Genomic DNA, 27,056 nt, shown 5'->3' on the forward strand with positions numbered 1-27,056 from the left:
GGTGGCCATCGTGGGCCCCATCCTCTCTACACTCAGAAAACTCGATTGAAGACTGCGACCTCAGCGGGCACTCATCGCGGGGCCATCCCAGCGCAGCCGACCGAGCCGCCGACTACCCACAACTCAACGCAGTCACACTGGACCAATCGCGCCCAAAGCATCTCCACAATGACCTCTGCCACCTCACCCGGCTCGCCCACTACATTAAAGCCCGAAATCTGCCTTTCTCCACCGAGGAGGTAAAAGCCATCACCAGGGATTGCCCGATCTGCGCAGAGTGCAAACCGCACTTCTACAGACCAGACTGGTCAAGGCTTCTAGGCCCTTTGAACTCCTCGTTATCGATTTCAAAGGGCCACTCCCCTCGACTAACAGGAATGTGTACTTCCTGAACATCATAGACGAGTTCTCCCGTTTTCCCTTTGCCATCCCGTACCCCGATATGACCTCCCACACAGTCATTAGGGCCCTGCATAGTATCTTCACCCTGTTTGGTTTCCTCAGTTATGTACACAGCGACCGGGGTTCGTCCTTTATGAGCGACGAGCTGCGTCAGTACCTGCTTGGCAAGGGCATCGCCTCGAGCAGGACTACCAGCTATAACCCCAGGGGGAACGGGCAGGTGGAGAGGGAGAATGCGACGGTCTGGAAGACCGTCCTACTGACCCTCCGGTCCAGGAATCTCCTGATCTCCCATTGGCAAGAAGTCCTCCCCGACGCGCTCCACGCTATTAGGTCCCTCTTATGTACCACTACCAACCAGACCCCTCACGAGCGGCTCTTTATTTTTTCAAGGGGCACTACCACGGGGGTTTCGCTCCCGGCATGGTTGAAGACACCAGGCCCAGTGCTCCTCAGGAAGCACGTCAGGGCGCACAAAACTGACCCACTCGTAGAGAAAGTGCTCCTACTGCATTCAAACCCCCAGTATGCCTTCGTAGAGTTCCCTGATGGCCGTCAGGACACTGTATCCCTACGGGACCTAGCACCTGCAGGGTCCAACCCCCCCAACTACCACCGCCGAGGTACCCCTCACACTACATCCCACCCAACTCGCCCCCCACGCCCCCGCACCTACCAGTTCGCTACATTTTCTTTTGCGCGTCCACGCCAGCTAGCTCCCAGCGCCCCCAGTCCCCAGTCGAACCAGACGGGTACGAAGCTCGGGCGGAATTGCCCCCGAGTCCACCATCGTACCGCAACCGACGGTGCTCATCCAGCCACCAGAAGGGGCTGCAATCCCGGTGCTCTGCCGATCACAGTGGACAACTCGGCCACCGGACAGACTCAATCTGTAAGCCACCACCCCCGCCGGACTTGATTTTTTTACAGGGGGTGAATGTGGTGAATCACAGTAGCGTGATTCACACTGTATTACACATGTTGTACAATGTCTCTGTAAGCTCGGCACACGAGCAGTTGTGCTGCTCTGCCACTAGAGGGAGATGCACTGGGAGTGTACGGGAGTTTGTACTGGGCTCCACCCTTGGCTCCACCCACGGCTCATCCCCCTAACCGGAAGTATAAAGGTTGATGCTGAGAGCCTGCCTGCCAGTTCATCTGGAGTTCATCTTGTCACAGGCAGGCTCTGTTGTAAGACGATTAAAACCACTGTTCACTTCTAACCACGTGTCGCGTGAATTGATGGTCTCATCACCTGGTATCAGTCTTGCCTGCCACCTCCCCCTGACATCTGCCACCCCCCCCCCCCCCAACAAGTTGGTGGCTGGCATCTTGCATCCCACCTCCGCCGTGAGTTGTTCATGTCAGACAAAATGATCCTTCCCTCTCTCTGACTACATATCTATTCTCTCACAGGATCTCCATCTGATGAGGCCAGGCTATCTGGGGCATCCACCAACCCTTCCCTCCCTCTGTCACCCAAGCGAACACCTTGGAAGAGAGCTTCGAGGGGACCACATTTGAGGTGTCACAGCTGTCATCCCCACCCTCCACTAGCGTGGCGACACATACCTCGGTAGGCGATATTAGTGAAAAGGCTTCTGGGGCACAATCTGGTGAGCACCACACGCTAGGGCACAGGCGTGTGATTCAGGGGGGAATGTCAGTGACACTCCGGTGAGTGCATAGCCGATTGGAGGAGTCCCAAAAGCTACGGGCACATGAGGTGGTGCCGACAATGCGTGGGGGCTCTCCGGAGCATGTCCCAATCACTGAGGAGCATCGCCTGGGGTGTCAACACCATGGTGCAGACAATGGGGAGACACCAGGACTGGCAGAGATGGATGATGCACAGGCCTCTGGAGTTCACTTCAGAGGCCGTTCAGTCCCATTGAGATCCCCAGGGCCCTATGGGCAACATCTGGAAGGAGCTTTGGAGGATGACCAGGTGCCTGCCACCAGGGAGGCGGCGGCGGACTCCGCCTCACCAGAAACCTCCCATCGCCCCCCGACACAGGCATGTATCAAAGCCAGCGGGAAGAACAGGGCAGTATGCCGATACCAGAGACACCAGAAGTCAGCTGGGGCCCTCAATGAGGTGGGGCCCTCAATGAGGTGGTTCAATGAAAAAGCCTTGGCTTTCAAGCCATATGGTTTCTCCCTAATCCTAAGCATGTCTTTGGGCTGGCTTGTTCAGGCGGGTAAACAGGGTGGGCGGACCTGCACAGTTGAGCATGTGCTATTTTACACACACTTACACACACACACACGCACGCACGCGCACACACACACACAATTAATTATCCCACTCCCACTCTGATTTAATGGACTGCGAGTGAGGCCTGCACCCAACATGTAACCCAGCAGCTTTAAGGGGGGGGGGGAGATGCCTCCTCCCTGGGCCCCTTGTACCAATTGGAGGACCCCCAACCTCTCATGCACCGCCCCACGCACCCTTCACCAGGGTCTGCCAATCTGACTCCAGCGAAATCCTGAACGTACTGGGTTTGAGGGATTCAATGGTTCCTCTATCTTGGGAGTGTTGAGTAATGGGTTAAGAGACATTCCAATTAGTTGTCTCATTTATGTTAAGTATCCAATAATTGACACTGATATGTAAAGGGGCTTCAGATGGCCGTTGTGTCAGGTGATGTGGCGAGAGAGTTTTGTGCAGAGTCTGCTGAAGTAAATTAAAGGTGTTTGTGAAAAAGGAGCAGAACCTTTGACTTTTTATACAACAGCAGCTAAACATATAACAGGGAGCCCAGCAATAGCAGCAGTGGCAACCAATTCTGATGTGGCGCAGAGCTGCAAGCCTCCAATTGGCCAGCAGGTATATAAAGCAGGACTTCCTCCTAGAATAAGTCTCAGCCCATGTTAGTAAAGGATCTTTGCCCAAAAAATTAAAGTGGAACCTGGTGGCCAAGTCAAGGCAAGCCCGTCCCTGAAATTTACACTGGGGTGTGGGAAGCCTGCCCTCAGCATATTATCCAGTCCTACATTCAGGCGTTCACTGTATTTTCCCGAATTTATCATTGGGTCTCATTGATCTATTGTTGACGTGTTTAATGTTGTGAGCTTTAGGAGCTGATCAACGCTTTCTTCATTTAGGATGCTTGCAACAAACCTTGGGCCACTTGTCCGCTTCTCATGCTATCAGTAGGACCTGGAATTAATTACAGATCCAGGCAATGACAGGACACCTTTCTAATATATTACAATAAGGCTGGTTTAGCTCAGTGTGCTTGTGATGCAGAACAAGGGTTGCAGCGCGGGTTCAATTCCCGTACCAGCTGAGAATTCTGAATTCTCCCTCTGTGTATCCGAACAGGCGCCGGAATGTGGCGACTAGGGGCTTTTCGCAGTAACTTCATTGCAGTGTTAATGTTGGCCTACTTGTGACAATAAAGGTTATTTATTTATTTTACTTAAGTATCTAGCAACAGGTTTCCTCAAAGGAACGGCTTTCAATGCCAACTTTGTATCTTGTTATTCTTCCTTTCATCTCTGAAACCAGACATCCAAATGTGGGTCCATTAAAGGATTTAGAGAGCACCCTAATCCTTTAGATACTAAATCCTTTGTTTAGTGTAGTATATAGTTAGACAGATCAGAAAGGCAGCAGCTTTGTTGGTCTGTACTAATTTAAGCGAACTCATTTGAGATGAGGATATGATTAATCTCAGCATTTAGATGAGAGTTGGGACTAGCCAAACAAGGTTTTTGCTCCCATGTGCTAGCCAGTTAGCTTCACTGAAAAATGCATGTGCATGCCACATTAAGACAGGATTGGGTTTAGTATGGAATTGGGTTCAGCTGCAACATATTCTATGGAAAGTAGTCTGGCTGCAGGCAGTGCCTAATGGTGAAACCAGCAAACAATAAAACTATATTTTTCTACATCTGAAGAACAGGTACAATTCAAGCCAACTCTTGTAATTTTGTTTATAGAGAGTCTAACAGCACATTAATTTGAAAATTAGGCTCTCATACATTAAGGTTGTGCTGATCTGTTAAATTTGATTTTCTTTAATGACTACAATTTGTTTGCATACAAGTAATTACTCATTTTCAGAATTCTGCAATAGCCAATGTTCACAAACGGCTGTCTGAAAAAAACCATATGAGTTGGAAATCTGACACTGAATGTATTTATACATGGGGCTGGTGAATGAAATATGAGAGGAGAAGAAATTAGTAGGAATAGCATTTTTTGGCAATACTTGGTTGGTAAATCAGATTTCATGTTCTGTCTTCCGAATATGATTGGATATTGCATCTCATAATCATTTTGCTTTTTATTTTTGGTTTGATTTCAGCAGTTTTCTATTTCATTTCTCTGAGGCATGATAGCCTGAGCCATGTTTTGTTCTCGGATCTGATAGTATGACAGGATTTATACAGTGTATAAATAGTGTTATGCTTGATCATAAATGAAAATCAAGCACTCATCTAGCTGGTTGTCATGCAACGTCGTAACAGTTATAACAGTATAGGAGAGTGTTGCTTAAAATTTAAAGCGAAGCAACATCCAGGAATTATGTAACTTTGGAAGTGACCTTTTTTTAACAATGCACCTCCCACACTCGGAAACAATTACAGTAATAATGCTAAGATTGTAGAAGCCTTCTTAATTTATACATAAAATAATTAACCCTGCTGTCTTTGTTTTCAGTTAACTCTCCCCTAATTTTCCTGTTCTTGCTTTTCCGTGTTCACTATTATATCTTTTATTTACATTATTTGAATATTGCTGGAAAAAAAGACTTACTGTCAAAGATGTTTGTCTTGCACCAAGCAGGAGGGATGCAGGCAAGTATACCAAATTTTAGATTTTCTGATTGGTCGCGATATTTCCATGGGGAATGCACAAGGGAGTAGCTATACCCCAAGCTTATGGTTAAATTCAAAACAGGCAAGTTGACTTTGATTGTCAAGTTGTTGCCCTGGGAAGTACACCAAACGCACTTATTCCCCATGGTTTTGTCGGTATACCAATGTCAGATATGTGGGCCATATACCCCAAGACTAGTGGATCTTATCAAAGCATGTCCCTTATGCTGGTTGCATAATTATCTGTCTTGGACGCGATTTAATGGATTCCTTGTGCTCGACTTGGTGATGCAACAAGGCCGTTGAATCTCGCGAGAGGCCTCTTGCGGAATTTGCGACACCATTTGAGATTTAACACGATTGCGTGAGACATCGTGATCTGGATCTTGCCCTCACTCGCCAAACATTAACATATTTAAATGAGCCATGAAGCCAGGCTTAATGGCATCTGGGGGGGGGGGGGGGGGGGGAGTACTCTCAGGCCATTAGACACCCCCGGTTGATCGGGCGCAGGGCAATGTGGTACATTGGAAAGCTCTTTGGCACCTGGAAACCTCGGCACTGCCAGCCTGGCACCTTGGCACTGCCACCAGGGCACCCTGGCAATGCTATCCTGGCACTGCTGGGGTGCCAAGCTGGGAGTACAAAGGTGCCCGGATGCCAGGTTGCACGTTCCAGGGATTGTGACTGGGGTGTCTTGCCCTGAAGAAGTGGGGTGAGGGGGGAGTGTCGAGGACCCCCGAACAGGTCAGTTGGGTTCAGTGGGGGGGCGGGGGAGCACATCTGGAGGTTGCAAAGGGGTAGCTGAGGGGGGGTCAACAGACCGGAGTGGCATTTAAAAATGGCTCCCTGATCCATGAACACTCTTCCTGCACTGGCGAGCTGAGCTCATCAGCATTAGCTAGGTGAGGAGGTGGAAGCGGGTCTGTGGGCAGAGGTCCTGGGCAGGATTAATTCCTCCTCATTATGTGCCAGGCTCAGTCTAATTCCATTTAAGGTGGTCCACTGGGCACACATGACGGCAGCGAGAATGAGCAAGTTTTGTGGGGTAGAAAACAGTTGGATGAGGTGCAAGGGCAGCCCTGCAAACCATGTCCACATGTTTTGGGCATGCCCGGAGCTTAGAGAGTTCTGGCAAGGGTTTGCGAGGGCAATGTCCAAGGTGCTTAACACATGGGTGGTGCCTAGTCCAGAGATAGTGATCTTTGGAGTGTCAGAAGACCCGGGAGTTCAGGGGGCGAAAGAGGCAGACGTCTTGGCCTTTGCCTCCCTAGTAGCCCGGAGACGGATTTTATTAATGTGGAGGGACTCGAAGACCCCGAGTGTACAGACTTGGATTAACGACATGGCTGGGTTTTTCAGCCTCGAGAAAATAAAGAAATAAAGTTTGCCTTAAGAGGGTCTACGCTAGGATTCTCTTGGAGGTGGCAGCCGTTTGTCAACTTTCTCGGGAAAGATTAAAATGTCAGCAGCAGCAGCAGCATCCATGGGGTGGGGGGGTGGAGGGGTTGGGGGGTGAGTGCTTCATTGCGATGGTGTGAGAATATTGTATATTCTCTTTTTGCACTATGTTAATGTTCACTCTATTTTGTTTTGTTATTATTGTTATTACTGTTTTATTATGAAAAATTCTGCAAAACCTTAATAACAATATTTAAAAAAAAAGAAATTAGATCAGTGCAGCCTGGGCAGGCCATTCCTTGCTGTGGTCAAAGAAAATGGCAAAGGGTTATTAAATAGCGCAATGTTTATCGGTGGTAATGCACAGGATCGATAAAGGAAAGCCAGTGGGTGTAGTTCGAAAAAATAATTGTACAAAAGACTACTTAATAGGACAAGAGCTCCATGATGTTGCGGGTAGTATATTAGCATGGAAAGAGGATAGGCTTACTAAAGAAGTCAAAGAGTTGGGATATGAGAGCCATTTTCAGGATGGCAACCTGTAACTAGTAAAGTGCCACATGAAATGCCAAGGTGCAATGGTTAGATTCTTCCTTGTTGGCGATGGTCATTGCCTGGCACTTGTATGGCATGAATATTACGTTCCACTTGTCAGCTTTTTAGTGAGAAGAAAATGGAACTGTGGTCCCCAAAGGGAAAAGGTTTGCCAAGCCTACCTTCTGTATTGTGTAGTGAAATAAGGCGGAGAAAAGGTGAGGGAGTGGGACTAGGTGAATTGCTTTGGCAGACAGCCAGCACAAAACCATGGATCGATTGGTGTTCTTATGTGGTCTCACCCTTCTGTCGACATGCTTGAAGACGTGGCCTGCTCGTAAAATGCAGCATATGCCCTGTCTGCCGCCTTCCCACACGCCTCTGATGTGTCTGCCATTTTATGAGGGGCAGTGGATGCATCAGGTGGCTCGTTGGCCTTTGGGCTTATTGAGCTTGTGAGGTCTTATTTGGTGTGATGGTGTCAGGTAAGGTGAGGGAGGGTGGAGGGCGAGAGACCCCATTCAGAGGTCGGATTGGCTGGCAGTGGTTAAGAGTACTGCCTCACAATGTCAAGGAACTGAGTTCAATTCCAGCCTTGGGTGACTCTATGGAGCTTGCATGTTCTTCTCGTGTCTACAAGGGTTTCCTCCAAGTACTTTGATTTTCTCCCACAGTCCTATGGTGTGCAGGTTAGCTGGATTGACCATGCTATAGTGCCCCTTCATGTCCAAAAATGTGTAGGTTATGGGGATAGGGCAGGGGAGTGGGTCTAGGTTGGGTGCTCTTTCGGAGGGTCGGAACAGACTCAATGGGCTGAACGGTCCCCTTCTGCACTATAGGGATTCTGTGGATTCCCACCCACCTCAACCTCTCTGCCATTTTATGAGGGACAGTGGAGGCATCTGGCGGTCCACTCTCCCTTGGGCCTGCGCTTGTAAGGTCTTACTAGGTGAGCTGATGCCAGGCCAGATTGGGGGGTGGGGCGTGGGGGAGGGGGCGGGGTGGTTGGGGGAGTTGGAGGGGTGGGGAGAGATCCCTTTTGGAAGTTAGATTGCCTGGCAGGTCTTTAAGGTGAGGGGTTGAAGTTGCGTCCTGAGTCAATTAATGCCCTTCCGAGCATAAAGAGATTTTGTGAGTGGGCTCCCAACAATCTTTTGGTTGGGGCTTGTGGGGTGGGTTGTGTGGAGGGGGTTGTGTGGGGGGGGGGGGGGGGGGGGGTCGCACACACAGCACAAACCACCCCTGTAAAATCCAGCCCTTGAATTCCAGATGGAATTCATCTTTTGTGGAGGGGTAGATGTTGGGCTTTGTCAGAAAAGAGGATGTTTAACTCTGAGGTTTTGCAAGGATAACTGGGTCTGACTAAAATGTAATTGAGAACCAACTGGGGTGTTGGATTTATGGTTAAAAAATTTTGCAAGGACAGGGCTCTCATACTGGCCATATCCCTTAACCATAATAAAACCCATGAAATAAACAATTGATGATGAGATTAACTTGATATGAGATACTGATATGAGACTTGTAAATTTAGATTACACGTGACCAGCACTTTTCACATTTCTCTGTTTCTATTTGCCCAGACATGAGAATATAATGTTGAAATATTCAGTCCTCAATACCAATAAAAAATAATTGCAGACAGGGAAACATCCGCAACTATAGCTTGCCGCCTGTGATAGGTCGGGTGATTCAGCCTGAACAAGCAACAGGAATATTACCATATTCTAGGACGGTATCCTGTACTGTTTTAACTGGTTAGATTTCACTATTGCTTATGTGCACAGTTGGGGACGCCCAAACCTTGACTTTGCCAACTTGTGAATAGGTTCCCTGGACTTAGACATGTTAATTGTGTTCATACATGGAAACAGTGCTTATTCTATATTGGGAAACAGAAATGTGTGAATTTCTCAGATGCTGAACAAAGAACATACAATGCAGAAGGAAGCCATTCGGCCCATCGAGTCTGCACCAACCAACTTAAGCCCTCACTTCCAGCCTATCCCCGTAACCCAAAAACCCCATCTAACCGTTTTGGTCACTAAGGGCAAATCCACCTAACCGGCACGTCTTTGGACTGTGGGAGGAAACCGGAGCACCCGGAGGAAACCCATGCAGACACAGGGAGAACGTGCAGACTCCACACAGACCGTGACCCAGGGGAGAATCGAACCTGGACCCTGGCGCTGTGAAGCCACAGTGCTATCCACTTGTGCTACCATGCTGCCCATTAAGTTGGAGTCTCTTCAATATATTGATTTGTTTCTGGACAAGTCAGATATTCAGCTGACCCCAATAAATTGTTTAATGAGGACACTTAAACATTTACTTTGAACATGGAATGTTTCCATTAAGATAGTATCCCGCAATGTAACGTTAGGGTCAAAGTCATATCAATAGCAGGTCATAGTTATTCTAATATCACATATTAAAAATAACATTAACAAATACGAAGATATGGGAAGTGTTCCATAATTCTCATATCGGACATGTGGCACATGCAGAGATATAAAGTAAAACTTCACCATCTCACCATTGTGTTTCAGAATCACAGCCATGTAATCTGGTGAGTAGGTGCTGATGTACAGGAGGATGCTGGGAGTGTTGGTAGTGCTGAAACTGAAAACCAGATCCTCTTTGGTCAAAGTAAGGTTGGAGTTAGCTGGTTGCGAACTCTGGAAGTCTTTTGGAATGTCCTCAGAAGACTGGAAGCTGTAGCGTATCCAGGTCCCAGCCTCAAAGAACCCACCGACATCTGAAAAGTGATATTAGCAAGAAAAATAGTTCATTCTTATCGGCATTCTACTGAAGATACAGATAACACATGGTTAACAGTGCAATGACAAATACTGTGACTGTACTTTATAGTTCCTGTATCAATGGCAACCCCTACTTCAGCAGCTGAGTGAGATTAAACACAGATAATGGGCGGGAATTTCCATTGGCCTCCGCCGGTATCTTCTGGTCTTACTGTTGTCAATGAGGTTTCCCGTTGAATGCATCCCTTGCCACTAGGAAACCCGCGTTTGGGGTGCACCATCAGCAGCACTGGAAGATCCCGCCCGTGTAAACGCCTGGAAAATTCCAGCTGATAAGTTTGGGTTTACGCTCATATTTACTGCTCAGTCCCTTAGGGACTGAAGCAATGCAAGAGGTGTCTTTTTTGTTGAGGGGGAGCTATCAAGCAAAGGTCACAAAGCCAACAGTAATTATGCAAACAACAGGCATAAAAGTTACTAATGGCTTCTTCGATCAGGTGGAAACAGACAGGCTGGGTTCATTGCCCTGTAGAATCCCCTACATATTGTCTATGCCCCATCTGTGCCAATACATATCACCTCATGTTCCCCGTCCATCCCATGGCCTTTCATGCTCTCCTTGCCAACCTGCCTTTCCACCCATCCTAGGTCTCTTTATAGCTCCTATGCCAACATATGAACCTCTACCCATCGCCAGAGCCCTTTAAGTCCCTCTATCAAATACTGCAAACACATGTCCCCCAACCTTGTCCTTACAAGCTCCATGTCAACTCACCCAGCATACACAATGGGCAGTGCTCAGGACACATGCTAAAGTGAAATAATGTTCTACGGTTGAAATCTTCTGTCCGTTCAATGCCAGCGGGATCTTCTGGTCCCGCTGGCGGTGAATCCCCACCATATGTTCCCTGGCAACAAGCGTTACAAACAATTGAAAACCCCATTGACAGACGCGGCACCAGAAGATCCCACCGTCGGCCAATGGCAGGTCGCCTCTGCCGCCACGAAACATCCGGCGGGGAGCGTGGAAAATCCAGCCCCAAGTGTATATTTAACTAACACTGTTGTTGATAACAACCCATTCACTACATTTAAATCCCTTCAACTACTTAATGCCATATAAAACAAATATTTTCTTCAATCACTTACTCTGGATGGCATGGACAAGCTGGGCCAAAGGGCCTATTTCTATGCTGTAAACATGTATGACTCGATAACAGAAACAAGCATTTGTATTCATAGCCATACATCATTATAATCACTTGGAGCAGTCAATCAAACTGTACCCTACTGTGATAATGATAGGTTGTGAAATCAATCATGAAGTACAAATCCATAATGGTAGACTTCAGGCTTATGTGAATAGACAGGGTGAAATAGCAAACACTATTTTTTTTAAATTGCAGACTGTTGTTTAATTTAAAGGGCAGGAGTTGTAAGGGACAACTTGGCAGCTCCAATGGGGTTTAAATGCTTTGGCAGCTTGAAAGTTCCAAGGGGGTTTAAATGCCTTGATAGCTTGACAGTTCCAATGAGCTTCGCCATGTTGTATGCATATTCAGGTCTACATGCTAGCATAGTGGTAGCACTGTTGCTTCACAGCTCCAGGGTCCCAGGTTTTATTCCTGGTTTGGGTCACTGTCTGCGAGGAGTCTGCACATTCACCCCATGTCTGCGTGGGTTTCCTCCGGGTGCTTCGGTTACCTCCCACAGGTCCCGAAAGACATTCTGTTAGGTGAATTGGACATTCTGAATTCTGTCTCTGTGTACCCGAACAGGCGCTGGAATGTGGCTTTTCACCGTAACTTCATTGCAGAGTTAATGTAAACTTACAAGACAATAAAGATTATTATTATTATTATTTCAATAATCCAAAGGCACATTACCTCTCCTAAAGATAACCGTATTTCTCCAAAAGGTGTCCCTGGACATTTCCAAAAGGGTACCTTAGCTCTCCAAAAGGTTATCCTACCTTTCCAGAGAACTTTGATAATGTTCGACTTTCTCCTGAAGAGTGTAATGTCTACAAGTTTTAATTCAGACATTCTACTAATGAAAGTTACATCTGTTTGAAGGCAGCTGCACTTTTGTAGCTGCCTTGGTAAATCGAGGATGTGCAAACTACAATATTCCCCAATTCTCCTCGGCCCCAGATTCCCAGAATTAATGCTCCAGCAACATTTTGGCTAAGCCAGAGATCCTCTCCCTTCCCCATGAAAATTCAGGCCTCAATCTTTAAAGTCAAATTTTTGTTTCTGTGGTGGATTGCGTCTGGAAATTCAGCCAGTTTTGTTTGCAATGTTACAGGCAAGGGGTTGTTAATTTAAACAGCACAAATTTCTCCTCTCACCATCCATCTGTAAACAGAAAGGTGTTTGATTTTTTCCCCCCCTTTTTATAAATGGTGTATTTCCCAACCCTTTGGTGTGAATTTTCTATTAATAATGTTGTCTCCACACTCAGATAGTACAAAGAGGGGTAGAGAAGAGAATGTTTTACAGTACAGAGACCACTGAGAAAATTAGTATTGTTTCACATGGGTTCCAGAGTCCAGAACCAAAGTCCAACGAGTTATTCCTTTAAGGAGGTTAGTGGGCTGAAAGCTTTTCTGGTGATGTTGACGTCACATGATGAGATAGGCATGTAGAAGCGAATTAGTCTTGATGGTTATGGTACAGAATTTCCAGTAGAAGCCATGTAGAAGGTGGAGGGGCAGGTGCCCAATGTGAGCAGAACCCCTTATCTATGAGCCTGCTAGTTAGATGATAAACAGCACACTGAGCTTTGTAGTTCAGCAAGGCCATATTACTTTTTCCACAAGCCAGAGATCCATGTTACATGACTCCCACCTTTCCACCACCTTTGACAATGGATGTGTATCCATCAACTGGATTCCGAAGAGTGTTAAATGCCATTAGGAATTGTAAGGAAAATTGTGGGTCCTTTGTCTTAGCAGCCAATCCATTTCCGTTTATCCATCCTAGGTTATTAAATGCCTTTGCATTGATCTCTTTGAAGTTGGGCTGCACAGTCCACAGGTGGTCATTAGTGGCTCTTCGGGGATAACGAGGTGTGGGTTTCCCAAAACTTCCAAGTAGCTTATTTGATTCTAGTGCCTTGGACAGACAAAGTTTCAGCCATTTTAAAGGTCTTTGTTCAGTTTAAAAAAATAGAAACAGCAATGAGCACATATATAATAAAACTGTACAGTGTGAGGCATTAGCCCCTCACAATGGTAAAGACATTTTCTTGACTCTTAGAAAAATCATAATAACTTCCGGTGGCGGCGATGTCCGAGTGAGCTGCAAATTCGGCGGGCTCTCACTCTGGCGGGCGTTTAGGGGCTGATTCCCCACGATAGCGGGACCACGGACCTGAAGGAAGGCGGCAGCGAAAGTGCTGAGGAGCGGGCTGCGGCACATGGAACAGCGGGAGTCCAGGAGGCAGAAGAAAAGAGAGAAAAAGGGACAGAGACAAGGACCTGAAGAAACTTACCTGGAACCTAAGATGGCGGACACACGGATCCTGGACTCAGCAATCCAGCAAGCGCTGGATAACATGCTCCAGGTAATGAAGTCCAGTTTTGAAGTGCTGAAGCGGGACAGCTTGGACCCAATCCAGAGAGCGGTGGATCAGCTGAACCAGAGGCTGGATGCACAAGATGTTAAAGTTAAGGAGCTGGGAGAGGCGGTGGAGGAGCAGATGGATGCACAGACGGTTGCGGCGCTAGAAGTTGACGGGCTGAAGGAGCGGCAGAGAAGACTGCTAGACAGAGTGGAGGAGCTGGAGAATAGAGCCCGCAGGAACAACCCGAGGATGGTCGGCCTCCCGGAGGGGGCTGAGGGAGCTGATGCCGCAGCGTTTGTAGCAGACCTATCGATGCAGCTGACGGGGGCCGAAGCCTTTCCGCGACCGCCGGAGCTGGAGGGGGCATACAGAGTGCAGGCAAGGCAGGGGCGGCCGGGCGGACCCCCCCCGCCCGATGGTGATTAGGTTCCACAGGTTCGTGGACAAGGAGCGGGTGCTGCGGTGGGCAAAGAGCGCCAGGAGCAGCACGTGGAACAACAGTGTCCTCCGCATTTACCAGGACCTAAGCCAGGAGGTGGCTCAGCGGTGAGCAGCCTTTAAGAATGTCAAGGAGGTGCTGTTCAAGAAGCACGTGAAATTTGGTCTGCTGTTCCCGGCTCGTCTATGGGTCACGCACCAGGGTCAACACCACTACTTCTCCGAGCCTGAAGAAGCGATGGACTTTGCGAGGGATCAGGGGCTGGTCCCGAAAAGAGGCCCCACGGACGCGAATTAGGGCCCGAGGACTACCGTAGGAAGGTACGCCGAATGGGCCTGGACTGCTGGGCAACAGTTTGCTGGGTCAAAGGTGCCAAGCGGAACATTTGGGACTCTTTCCTTTGTTCATGGACATTGGTTTGGGTTTAAAAAAAATTTTTTTTGGTTTGTTTTTTCTCTTATGTTTTTGTTTTTTCCTCTTTTTTCTGTTTTTTCCTTTTTGGGCGGATTTGTACTTTTTTGTGCAGCTCACGGAGGACACTGGAGCCGGCACGGTAATGAAGGGGGGCCGGTCAGCAAGGGGTGCCAAGGACGTGGGTTGGGGTTCTTTTTTGTTTTTTGTTTGTTTTGTTGATGTCCATGCCTTCCTGTGCCAGTGAGTTTGCTCCAGTGGGTTGGAGAGGGGGATGGGGCGCCGGGGAGTGGGGAGGAGGATGGGGAAACAATGGGAATGAGACAGGAAGGCGCCGGAGTGTTGAGTCACTGGGCTAGCAGATTGGCTAGTCAAGGGAGTCAGGTGGGGGGGGGGGGGGGGGGAGATCACAGCCAGTGGATGGCAGGGGTGGGGGTATCGGGGGATGTTGTTAGGTGGGGGGGGGTGTTCTGCTGACGTGGGAGGGACTTGAAATAGGCACTGGAAAGGAGGTCGAGGGTGGCGGCAGCCAGAGGGCGGGCCAGGAATGGCGCGACGCACGGGCCGGGGGCCGGCGCGAGAAAGGCTATGGCTGACCAGCGTGGGGGGTGGGGGTGGGGTTGTGCCCCCCGACCAGGCTGATCACCTGGAACGTCAGGGGACTGAATGGGCCTGTTAAGAGGGCGCGGGTGTTCGCGCACTTGCGGGCCCTGAGGGCGGACGTAATTATGTTGCAGGAGACACATCTGAAAGTGTCTGACCAGACCAGGCTAAGGAAGGGCTGGATTAGTCAGGTCTTCCACTCGGACTTGGACTCGAAGTCCAGGGGGGTGGCAATCATGATCAACAAGCGGGTGCAATTTGAGGCGGAGGGCATAGCCGCAGACGGGGGGGGCAGATACCTGATGGTACGGAGCAGACTGGAGGGGAGAAGAGTGGTGCTGGTGAATATATATGCCCTGAACTGAGATGACGTGGACTTCATTAAAAGAGTGCTGGGGAAGATCCCGGACCTGGACTCTCGTAGGCTAATAATGGATGGGGGGGGGGGGGGGGGGGGGGGGGGGGGGACTTTAACATGGTCCTTGACCCGGCTTTGGATCGGTCGTGTCCCAGAACAGGTAGACTCCCAGCAATGGCAAGGGAGCTGAAAGGGTTTATGGAGCAAATGGGGGCAGTGGACCCCTGGAGAGCCAGGCAGCTGACAGGAAGGGGCTACTCGTTTTACTCACACGTCCATAAAGTATATTCTAGGATAGATTTCTTCGTACTAAGCAGGGATTGTATAGGGGAGGTAAAGAACACGGAATATTCGGTAATTACTATCTCAGACCATGCCCCGCACTGGGTAGACCTGCAGACCGGGGGGGGGGGGGGAGGGGAGGGGGGGGGGGGGGGGGGGAGGAGGAGGAGAGAGAGCTACCAACGCCCGCAATGGAGGCTAGACGTGGGACTGCTGTCGGAGGAGGGGATCTGTGAGAGGCTTCGGAGGTGTATGCGAAATTACCTGCAGGTGAATGACACGGGGGAGGTCTCAGTGGCGACCCCGTGGGAGGCGCTAAACGCAGTAGTGCGGGGGGAGCTGATTTCAATTGGGGCCCACAGAGCCAAGGCAGACAGGGCAGAGATGGATAGATTGGTCAGGGAAATGGGTCGGATAGATGAAGAGCACGCGGAGTCCCCGGGGGAGGTTTTACTCAGGGAGAGGCAGAGACTACAGGCAGAACTGGGGGGCACTATCCACGAGTAGGGCCGTGGAACAGCTTAGGAAGGCGAGGGGCGTGGTGTACGAGCATGGAGTAAAGGCTAGCAGACTGTTAGCGCAGCAACTCAGGAGGAGGGAGGCGGTCAGGGAAATAAGTAGAGTGATGGATGGGGAGGGGCGCAAAGTGGAGGACCCGTAAGGATTGAATAAGGTATTCCGGGACTTCTATCGCAAGCTGTATACTTCGGAGCCGCCGGAAGAACCGGAGGAGATGAAAAGGTTTCTGGACGGGTTAACGTTCCCAACAGTAGGTGGGAGGGCGAGTGGATGAGCTGGGGCCCCGATTAGAGTGGAGGAGGTATTGGGGGGCCTAAAGGCCATGCAGTCGGGGAAAGCCCCGGGGCCGGATGGAAACCCAGTCGAGTTCTATAGGAAGTTTTCTGAGCTGGTGGGCCCGGTCTTGGCGAGGGTTTTCAATGAGGCAAGGGACAGAGGGACCCTGCCGCCGACAATGTCGCAGGCCACTATATCACTGATATTGAAGCGGGGTAAAGACCCGGAGGCGTGCGGGTCCTACAGGCCAATCTCCCTGATTAATGTTGATGCCAAGCTCCTGGCAAAGGTACTGGAGGTTAGGATGGAGGACTGCGTACCGGAGGTGATTGGGCAGGACCAAACTGAGTTCGTGAAAGGTAGGCAGCTGGCGGCCAACCTGAGAAGATTACTTAATGTGATAATGATGCCCCCGGTGGGCAGGGAGGTGGAGGTAGTGGTGGCGATGGACGCCGAGAAGGCCTTTGACCGGGTGGAGTGGGACTATCTATGGGAGGTGCTTGGACGGTTTGGGTTCGGGGAGGGACTGGTGGATTGGATCAAATTATTATATCAGGCCCCGAAGGCCAGCGTCAGGACTAACAGAGAAGTGTCGGAGTACTTTAGGTTGTACCGAGGGACCAGACAGGGCTGCCCACTCTCCCCGCTGCTGTTTGCGCTGGCCATAGAGCCGCTGAGAGATGGAAGGGGATGGTGAGGGGCGGGGTAGAACATAGGGTCTCTCTTTACGCAGACGACCTGCTCCTGTACGTGTTGGACCCAGTGGCCGGGATGGGAAGTATACTGGGAATGTTGAGGAAGTTCGGCCAGTTTTCAGGATACAAATTAAATACGGCCAAGAGTGAAATGTTTGTGGTACAGGTAAGGGGCCAGGGAACAGATTGAGAGGGCTACCGTTTAGGCTGGTTGAGGAAAATTTCCGGTATTTGGGAATCCAGGTGGCACAAGACTGGGGAAGGCTGCACAAGTTAAATTTGGCCAGGGTGGTGGAGCAAATGAAGGGAGAGTTTCGGAGATGGGATGCACTCCCGCTGTCGCTGGCAGGGAGGGTGCAGACTGTAAAGATGACAATCCTCCCTAGATTTCTGTTTTTTTTTTCAGTGCCTCCCGATCTTTGTCCCACAGTCCTTCTTCAAAAGAGTTAACAAGATGATCATGAGCTTTGTCTGGGCTGGAAAATCCCCGCGGGTGAAGATGCTGGAGAGGAACCGCAGCGAGGGAGGGCTGGCTTTGCCGAGTCTGATTAATTATTACTGGGCGGCCAACATCGCTATGATAAGGAAGTGGATGGTGGGTACGAGGTTTATCTGGGAGCGGGTGGAGGCGGCTTCGTGCAGGGGCTCCAGCTTGACAGCCTGGTCACGGCTCCTCTACCGCTGCCGCCGGCCAGGTACTCCACCAGCCCGGTAGTGGTGGCGACCCTGCGGATATGGGGCCAGTGGAGGAGGCATGTAGGGGAGACGGGGGCGTCGGTTTGGGCGCCAATCTGCGACAACCATCGGTTTGCCCCCGGGAGTATGGATGGGGGGGTTTCGAGCATGGCGGTGGGTGGGGGTGGGAAGGGTGGGCGATATGTTCCTGGAAGGGAGCTTTGCGAGTTTGAGGAGCTTGGAGGAGAAATTTGGGCTGGTAAGGGGCAACCTACAGTTGCGGGACTTTGTTCGTAGACAGGTCCCATCTTTCCCACGCCTCCCGCCAATGGGGATCCAAGACAGAATAATCTCTAGGGGGGAAGAAGGGGAGGGTAGAGTCTCTGATATTTATAAGGTGCTCATGAGGGAGGAAGGGTCCCAGACGGAGGAACTGAAACTTAAATGGGAGGAGGAGCTAGGCGGGGAAATGGAGGACGGGCTGTGGGCAGAGGCCCTGAGTAGGGTAAATTCAACCGCGACATGTGCCAGGCTCGGGCTGATTCAATTTAAGGTCGTTCACCGGGCCCACATGACGGTGGCTCGGGTGAGCAAATTCCATGGGATAGAGGACAAATGCGCTAGGTGCGCGGGAGGACCAGCGAACCACGTTCACATGTTTTGGGCATGCCCTAAGCTTAGGGGGTACTGGGAGGGATTTGCGGGCGTCATGTCCCGGGTGCTAAATACAAGGGTGGCAATGGGTCCAGGGGTGGCATTTTTGGGGTTTCGGAAGACCCGGGAGTCCAGGGGGAGAAAGAGGCCGATGTTTTGGCCTTTGCTTCCCTGATAGCCCGGCGACGAATACTATTGGCGTGGAGGGACTCAAAGCCCCCCGAAGACTGAGTTGTGGCTTGCGGACATGTCGAGTTTCGTGGGTATGGAAAAAATTAAGTTTGCCTTGAGGGGATCTGTACAGAGGTTCGCCCGGAGGTGGCAACCATTTATTGACTTCTTTGCAGGAGAAGAGCGTCAACAGTGGGGTGGGGGGGGGGGGGGGGGGGTAGAGTACAGTAGAGTAGGAGGGATAAAATGGCGGGTAGTACCGGTGGGAGAGGAGCGGGCTTGTGCAGTATGTTACGATTGAAGTATTGAATGTACGTGGATGTTTGCACATTTTTGCCTTTTTTGCTTCTTTCTGTTGATGTCTGTAACTGTTTACAAAGCCAAAAACTACCTCAATAAATTGTTTATTAAAAAAAAAGAAAAATCATAACAATGTCAGAAAACCTAAACTAAACTGAATTCCACTCACAGATTTTGATCTGACATCAAATGCAAAGCTATCAATTAATATTTTAATTTTTGAAAACCTTTGATTACATGACTTTATGTATCTCATTACAGCATACTTTATGTCCTTCTGTGATTATTGCTTTATTCGCAGCTTGAGAGCATTGAGGTCAATTAAAGCAATAAAAGAATGGTAACCTCTCCTATCCTTCAGCACTGCATTGGTTTCTTGTAATTTATATCTGGAATCCAATTCAACAAATATTAGCTGTGTTCTGTGGTTTGCCTTTGTCTAAATAATAGTACTAGTCGCTGTAATGCAAAAATATTAGAAAATATGAATAATTCTTTGTGGACTTCAATGTGGTATTATTCAGTTATGCAGTTGAATAGGTCCCAGTAGATGTCGGATCAATTCATGGTCGGATCCAATATCAGAATTCAAGTTTTGAAAATGGAGACGTCTGTGCTGGGCATTGTTCCAATTTATCATCATTTTGTTTGATTTGTACCACAAGATAATGACCACTTTTGCTTTAGTTATGGTCAATTTATGTGATTAATGGGTACCTGCGTGCTTAATTAAAATTAAAATGAGATCTCATTATAGCTGTACTTCATTATACATCATCCTGTAACACAGCAGTTTCACCTTTGGTGACAACTGCAAATTAAGTTAAAATGTCTGGTGTGCTGGATCTGTAAGACAACACTGGGTACAGATAAATGTCAAGGCACAACTAAGGTGCTCATCAATTTTTCCATAATTGTTTGGAGCATGAGTCGTTGACTATTTTTCTCCATCCAAAGGAGTTGTAGGTCAATGAGTTCAGTATATATTTAGTATCTAAATGTTGGAAAAATACAACATGGAGAAGGGCTGGAAGATTCCGGCTAAAAATTCTACATTTTCAGATACATCATAATGAATGTTTTAAAAAAATTATCCAACAAATTTACTTATCGTCAGCCAAATATCTCTGACTCAAAGATTCAAGAATATATTAAAGATATAATTCTTTCACGATGGATCATTTTGCATTTTTAAGGTGATGGTGTTTTAACAGCTGCTCCATGATGCCAAACAATTGATGCCACAATGGCTGGATTTTCCCTGGGAGCTTCTACACCTTGCCATCAGACTCAAATGTGGATCAGAAACATGCAATTTGTGAGAAACAATCATTCATTGTTATATTCTCCGGAGCAGCCAATTAATGGCCAGACTGTGGGCCTGCTTTCCTAAGAAGGACGGGTGGACCCACTGAGGCACTCTCAATTACGACGCGAAAGCGAGGTCAGTAATCAAAGGCTTTAATAAACAGAGAACAGGGCAGCATCCAAGAGAAGTGTGCTCGCAAAATGGAGTCTCATCTTAAGTACTGTTTCCAGGGGGCATAGCCAGAGTTGGAGTCCCCCAGGGTTCCAAGCCTCTTAAAGGGGCAAGGTATTAAAGGTAAATACCGATCATCACATTCACCCCCTGTTTAAAAAAAACACATAGTCCGTCGGGGTTGAAGAGTTTTAAATTATAAGTTCAGTCTTTGTGGTGGTCTGATAGTCCGTGCTGACTTTCGCTGCTCCGGTGGTGGCGCCGTGGATGCGGTTGGTTCCGATGGTGGTCTATCCGGGAGCACGGTTGACTGAGTCTTTGCCCGCCTTGGAGAGGGGTGGGGTATCAGGAGTGATTAGGGTGGTCGATGCCAGTGCCGGCTGGGGGGCAGGGGGCGCTATGGGGGGGGGGGCGGCGCTATCGAAGTTGGCGGTCGGTGCAGGGCGGGGAGCGTCGGTAGAAGGGGGGGGTCGGTGGGGAAAACGTCGGGGTCGGTGGGAGAGTCGGTGGGGTCGGTGGGAGAGCCAGTGGGTGCCAGGTCTCGCAGGGAGACAGTATCCTGCCTGCCGTCGGGGTGCTCGACGTAGGCATAACGAGGGTTTGCGTGCAGCAGGTGGACCCTCTCGACTATGGAATCCGTTTTATGGCTCCTCACATGCCTCCGGAGTAGGACTGGACCCCCCGGAGTCGTCAGCCAGGGTGGAAGTGAGACCCCAGAGGTGGACTTCCTGGGGAAGACAAACAAACGATTGTGAGGGGTCTCGTTCGTGGCCGTACAGAGGAGCGACCTAATGGAGTGCAGGGCATCGGGTAGGACCTCCTGCCAGCGGGCGACAGGGAGACTCCTTGACCGTAGAGCTAGGAGGACGGCCTTCCAAACTGTCGCGTTCTCCCTCTCCACTTGCCCGTTTCCCCGCGGGTTATAGCTCGTCGTCCTGCTCGAGGCGATGCCCTTGCTGAGCAGGTACCGACGCAGCTCATCGCTCATGAACGATGTACCCCGGTCGCTGTGGATATAAGCGGGGAAACCAAACAGTGTGAAGATGCTGCGCAGTGCCTTGATCACGGAGGCTGAGGTAGTATCGGGGCAGGGGACAGCAAAAGGGAAGTGGGAGAATTCGTCGATGACGGTGAGGAAATAGATGTTGCGGTTGTTGGACGGGAGAGGCCCTTTGAAGTCCACGCTTAGTCGCTCAAAGGGCCCAGAGGCCTTTATCAGGCGGGCCTTGTCTGGTCGATAGAATTGCGGTTTGCATTCCGCACAGATCTGGCATACCTTAGTCATGGCCTTGACCTCTCCTGTGGAGTAGGGCTGGTTGCGGGACTTGATGAAGTGGTCAAGCCGGGTGACCCCCGGGTGGCAGAGGTCATCGTGGATGGCTCTCAGGTGGTCCAATTGCGCGTTGGCGCACGTGCCGCGAGACAGGGCATCTGGGGACTCATTGAGCTTCCCCGGGCGATATTTAATATCGTACGTATAGGTGGAGAGCTCTATTCTCCACCTCAGAATCTTGTTGTTCTTTATTTTGCCCCGTTGTGCGTTATCGAACATAAAGGCGACCGACCGTTGGTCGGTGATGAGGGTGAACCCCCTACCAGCTAGGTAGTGCCTCCAGTGTCGCACGGCCTCCACTATGGCTTGTGCCTCCTTCTCGACTGCAGAGTGTTGAATTTCCGAGGCGTTGAGGGTTCTGGAGAAGAACGCTACCGGTCTGCCCGCTTGGTTGAGGGTAGCAGCCAGGGCTACGTCTGATGCATCGCTTTCTATTTGGAAGGGAATGGCTTCGTCCACCGCGTGCATGGCGGCCTTGATGATGCCGGCCTTGATACGGTTGAAAGCCGACTGGGCCTCATCCGTCAGGGGAAAAACCGTGGTCTTAATGAGTGGCCGGGCTTTGTCCGCATATCTGGGGACCCACTGGGCGTAATAGGAGAAAAGCCCCAAGCATCGTTTGAGTGCCTTGAGGCTGCGGGGAAGTGGGAGTTCCTTAAGGGGACGCATGCGGTCGGGGTCCGGGCCTAGGACCACGTTCTCCACGACGTAGCCGAGGATGGTGAGCCGGGTTGTGTGGAACACGCATTTCTCTTTGTTGTACGTGAGGTTGAGGGCCCGGGCAGTCTGGAGGAACTTCCTCAGGTTTGCTTCGTGGTCCTGCTGGTCATGGCCGCAGATGGTGATGTTGTCCAAGTACGGGAAGGTCGCCCGTAAGCCGTACTGGTCCACCATTTGATCCATCGCCCTCTGGAAAACGGAGACTCCGTTTGTAACACCAAAGGGTACCCTGAGGAAGTGAAACAGCTGACCGGCTGCTTCAAAAGCCGTGTAGGGGCGGTCCTCTGAGCGAATAGGGAGTTGATGGTAGGCCGATTTGAGGTCAACCGTGGAGAATACCCGATACTGGGCGATTTGAGTCACCATTTCAGCTATGCGGGGAAGTGGGTATGCATCGAGTTGTGTGTAGCGGTTTATTGTCTGGCTATAATCCACTACCATGCGTTGCTTTACCCCGGAGCGGACTACCAATACTTGGGCCCTCCAAGGGCTGTTGCTGGCCTCTATGACCCCCTCTTTTAGTAGCCGCTGAACCTCTGACTTGATAAAAGTCAAGTCTTGGGTACTGTACCGGCGACTCTTGGTGGCGATGGGCTTACAGTCGGGAGTGAGGTTCGCGAAGAGGCGGGGTGGCATAACTTTGAGTGTCGCCAGGCTGCATACTGTGAGTGTGGGCAGGGGTCCGCCGAACTTCAGTGTCAGGCTCCGGTGGCTGCACTGAAAGTCCAGACCGAGCAGCAGGGGGGGCGCAGAGTTGAGGAAAGATGTAAAGTTTAAAACGGGAGTATTTTGCGCCTTGAATTGCGAGGTCCGCGACACAATACCCCGTGATTTGAACCAAATGGGACCCTGAGACGAGGGCGATAGTTTGGGAGGTGGGGTGGATGCGCAGGGAGCAACGCCTTACCGTGTCTGGGTGGATAAAGCTCTCCGTGCTCCCAGAGTCGAATAGGCAGGGAGTGTCGTGGCCGTTGATTCGTACCCGCATCATCGAGTTTCGCAGATGTTTCGGCCGCGATTGTTCAAGTGTGATCGCTCCTAGCTGCGGGCCGTCAGAGTCGAACTCATAAAATGGCCACCCGGAGTCACAAGATGGCCGCCGCCGCCGGTCGCACGTGTCGGGTTTCGAAGATGGCCGCCGCCAAGATGGCCACTCCCATGACTCGCACGAGGTCGATGACGCGTCAGAAATGGGCGTGTTCGGCCGCACTGCGGCCGCGTTGCGGGGTCTGTGAGGCCGGGAGTTTGATTTCTGGGCCTGATGAGGGTTTTGTTTGTGGCCTTTGGGCCCAGCCAGGCAGACTTTCGCGAAGTGCCCTTTCTTCCCGCAGTCGTTGCAGATCGCGGATCGGGCAACGCTGGCGTGGGTGCAGGCCTTGCCCACAGAAATAGCATGGGGAGCCCCCGGAGTGAGTGGATCGTCGCGTGGCACAGGCCTGTAGCGTGGCCGAGTCTGGAGGGGATCGAGAGGGGTTCGTAAGGTACAAAGGAGTACGTACGGAGGTTACGGTGGGCCGTTTCGAGAGAAGAGGCGAGCATTACCGTGCCTTGGAGATCCTTTGCCCCGTCTTCTAGGAGCCGCTGCCGGATGTACGATGACCTGATGCCAGACACAAGGGCGTCGCGGAGATGTAAGTTCCTGTGTTCTTCAGCCGTCACTGCTTTGTGGTCGCAGTTCCTCGCGAGCGCAGTGAGTCTTTCCATGAACTCGTCCAGCATTTCCCCGGAACGCTGGCTGCAGGTTGAGAGCAAATGTCTGGCGTGTACCTCGTTAGTAGTTTTTATGAAGCGTTTCTTCAATATTTCGATCACCGCCTCATAGGTCGTAGCGGTTTCGATCATGGCGGAGAGTCGGTGGCTCACCCGGCCATGTAGTAAGCGCAGCTTGCGAGTGCTGTCGACATCAGTCGCTGAGGAGTCCAGATAGTCCTCGAAACACCGGAGCCAATGTTTAAAAATTTCCGGGGCTTCCGGCGACCTGGCGTCCAGGTTGAGTTTCTCTGGTTTCAGAGCGCTGTCCATCTTGATGTGTTCTGTTTATTAAATTGAGGCACTCTCAATTACGACGTGAAAGCGAGGTCAGTAATCAAAGGCTTTAATAAACAGAGAACAGGGCAGCATCCAAGAGAAGTGTGCTCGCAAAATGGAGTCTCATCTTAAATACTGTTTCCAGGGGGCGTAGCCAGAGGCGGAGTCCCCCAGGGTTCCAAGCCTCTTAAAAGGGCAAGGTATTAAAGGTAAATACCGATCATCACACCCACTAAGCTAAAGTGCTAACTAAACTCCTTCCAGCTTGAAAGCAGCAGCAGGATGCAAAGGAAAGTAACTGAGGGAGAAAGAACGACAAAATGGATGCACCCGCTCTTCAAACTTTCAAAGTTTAAATAAACAATGGCCTTAACAGCCAGGCCACCATTGTGATGGTGGTCGGTCTTGTGTTTGGTCTTTTATACCTTACAAAGAAATCCACCAAACACCTCGACTTGTCCAAACCATATTCTTTATTGTGTCTCATGTGGTAAGATAGCAATCTGTTACAGAGCACAATATCATGGAATCTGCTTATTACTCCTCGTGAATTTGCATCGAGCACCCGCCATTCACTTATAGGTCTTATTACCCTCTCAATCTTCTTCTGAAGATGGCTGGATGAGTCTCCCCTTATATGGGAGTCACTGGTCACATGACCTTGGTCTTGAGACCACATGGTGTATCTGTACCGCCACTTGCTGGTTGGAGGTCACACACCATCCATCTATGATATCCATCATAGGCATATCACCACAGTGGACATGGGATGGAGCCTCTAACAGGGTGACCTGCGGCTGCTGTTGCACACATGTAGGCAGAAAAAGTTTCCAGGCCTGTCTGGAGCACTGGTGCCCCAGTCTGTCACTGGGCAGCTGCTGTCAGGCAGTTAAATGGGCCCCCATTCGTAGAATCACAAAGCCATGGAATTTCATGCAGAAGGAGGCCATTTGGCCCATCGGGTTTGCACCAGCCCTATGAAAGAGCACCCTGCACCTTCACCCTATCCCCATAACCCAACCTAACCTTTTGGAAACGAAGGGGCAATTTAGCATGGCCAATCCACCTAACCTGCACATCTTTGGACTGTGGGAGGAAACAGCAGCACTCAGTGGAAACCCATGCAGACACAGGGAGAAAGTGCAAACTCCACACAGACAGAGTTGAACCTGGGACCTGGAGCTGTGAGGCAGCAGTGCTAACCACTGTGCCACCGTGCCACCATAAGCACACTCGAGAGGGAACCTGAATGCTGACTAAAAACTCCCAGTCAGACTTTATTAATCGGCTGTCAAGTCCCTTAATTAGTTTAATTGGTTTCCTGCAATGTGCCATCAGGTAGACATGCTGCCCACAACTTTCTCCCATCCTGCCTGTGGGAAAATGGCCCTGGGCGATAGGAGCTGGAGAGCCACACACACAGACTGGCACCTCTATTTTGAACTCACTGTCACCTCCAACCTCTGCCTTGACAGGGCCTAAAAATCAAGCCCAACATCTCAGCTTTGATTACATTATTGTAGACCTTCTCGCATCTCGCTTTCTCTCCTCTCTCTGATCTTTGTGCAACGGAATAATTCCTTGGACTTGTCACTATCCTGTGTCTCATCTGAATGGCAATTCTTCCTGTGTAAGCTCTCGTGGTGACTGCTGGCAAAGCTGTCTGGTGCACAGTAGAACCTCATCCTGCTTGTACCTACCCATGCACTTCCACCAAGGCTCTGTCACTGGATTGTAATCCAGAACAGGAATCTTGGCTGATTTTCTCCTCCAAACTAGATAGCATTGAAACCAATTATATCAACCCTACCTCTGCTCTAAAGGAGGCCCATTAACTTCGTTCAGATCAGAAACTTTCTGGTCTATATAGCCAGGCAACTTACTGACTAAACTCTGTGAGCTACCTGCACAATCTTGATTGTTTTTTGACTATGTCACTGAAAATATTACAAGAAAAAAACTATGAGAAACATTAATTCAAAACATATTGTCACTAATGAGGAGCCCTGTATATGGAAAAAAAGAGCATATATTATTAATTAGAAACTATCTACTATTGTGTTCAGATATATGGCCTTAACAATGGCAGTTAGCATTTGAACACTAATTACAGAGTTTAATCACAGCATGCTTCAGATTTTTTCTTTTTCAATGTCATTTTAATGATTGCTTTTATTCCAATGAGAAAAGCTACAACTGATTTGACAGAATTTAGATAAGCCACGGCAAAAACAAAGGATCACCTGCTTCCTTCAGTTGCAGCACAGACATTGCACCTCCACAGTTCTCTTTCTCCAGTACTGTTGACATGCAAACTTACCATCAAACAATCAAGAGATCAGGATCCCCAAAGAAATATACTTTCCCACTCTACCTCAACCCCAAAAGCCTTTGCCGCCTATATATTTTATGGTAACATATGATCAACTCATTTAAAAGGGGCAGCACGGCAGCACAGTGGTTAGCACAATTGCTTAACATCTCCAGGGTCTCAGGTTCGATTCCCGGCTTAGTTCACTGTCTGTGCGGAATCTGCACATTCTCCCTGTGTCTGCGTGGGTTTCCTCCGGGTGCTCCGGTTTCCTCCCACAGTCCAAAGATATGCAGGTTAGT

General features: G+C 49.9%; 1 protein-coding gene across 1 annotated transcript in view; it reads right to left on the reverse strand.

The window, feature by feature from the left end:
• cntnap2a (contactin associated protein 2a) overlaps window positions 1-27,056 on the reverse strand; it is a 2,445,269-nt gene that overhangs the window by 217,759 nt on the left and 2,200,454 nt on the right. The window contains exon 19 of the mRNA XM_038797786.1: window positions 9,707-9,928. Within this exon, the coding sequence (XP_038653714.1) occupies window positions 9,707-9,928 (222 nt within the window). The remainder of the gene's footprint in view (window positions 1-9,706; window positions 9,929-27,056) is intronic.

Source organism: Scyliorhinus canicula, chromosome 5 (assembly GCF_902713615.1).
Source record: "Scyliorhinus canicula chromosome 5, sScyCan1.1, whole genome shotgun sequence".
Lineage (NCBI taxonomy): Eukaryota > Metazoa > Chordata > Chondrichthyes > Carcharhiniformes > Scyliorhinidae > Scyliorhinus > Scyliorhinus canicula.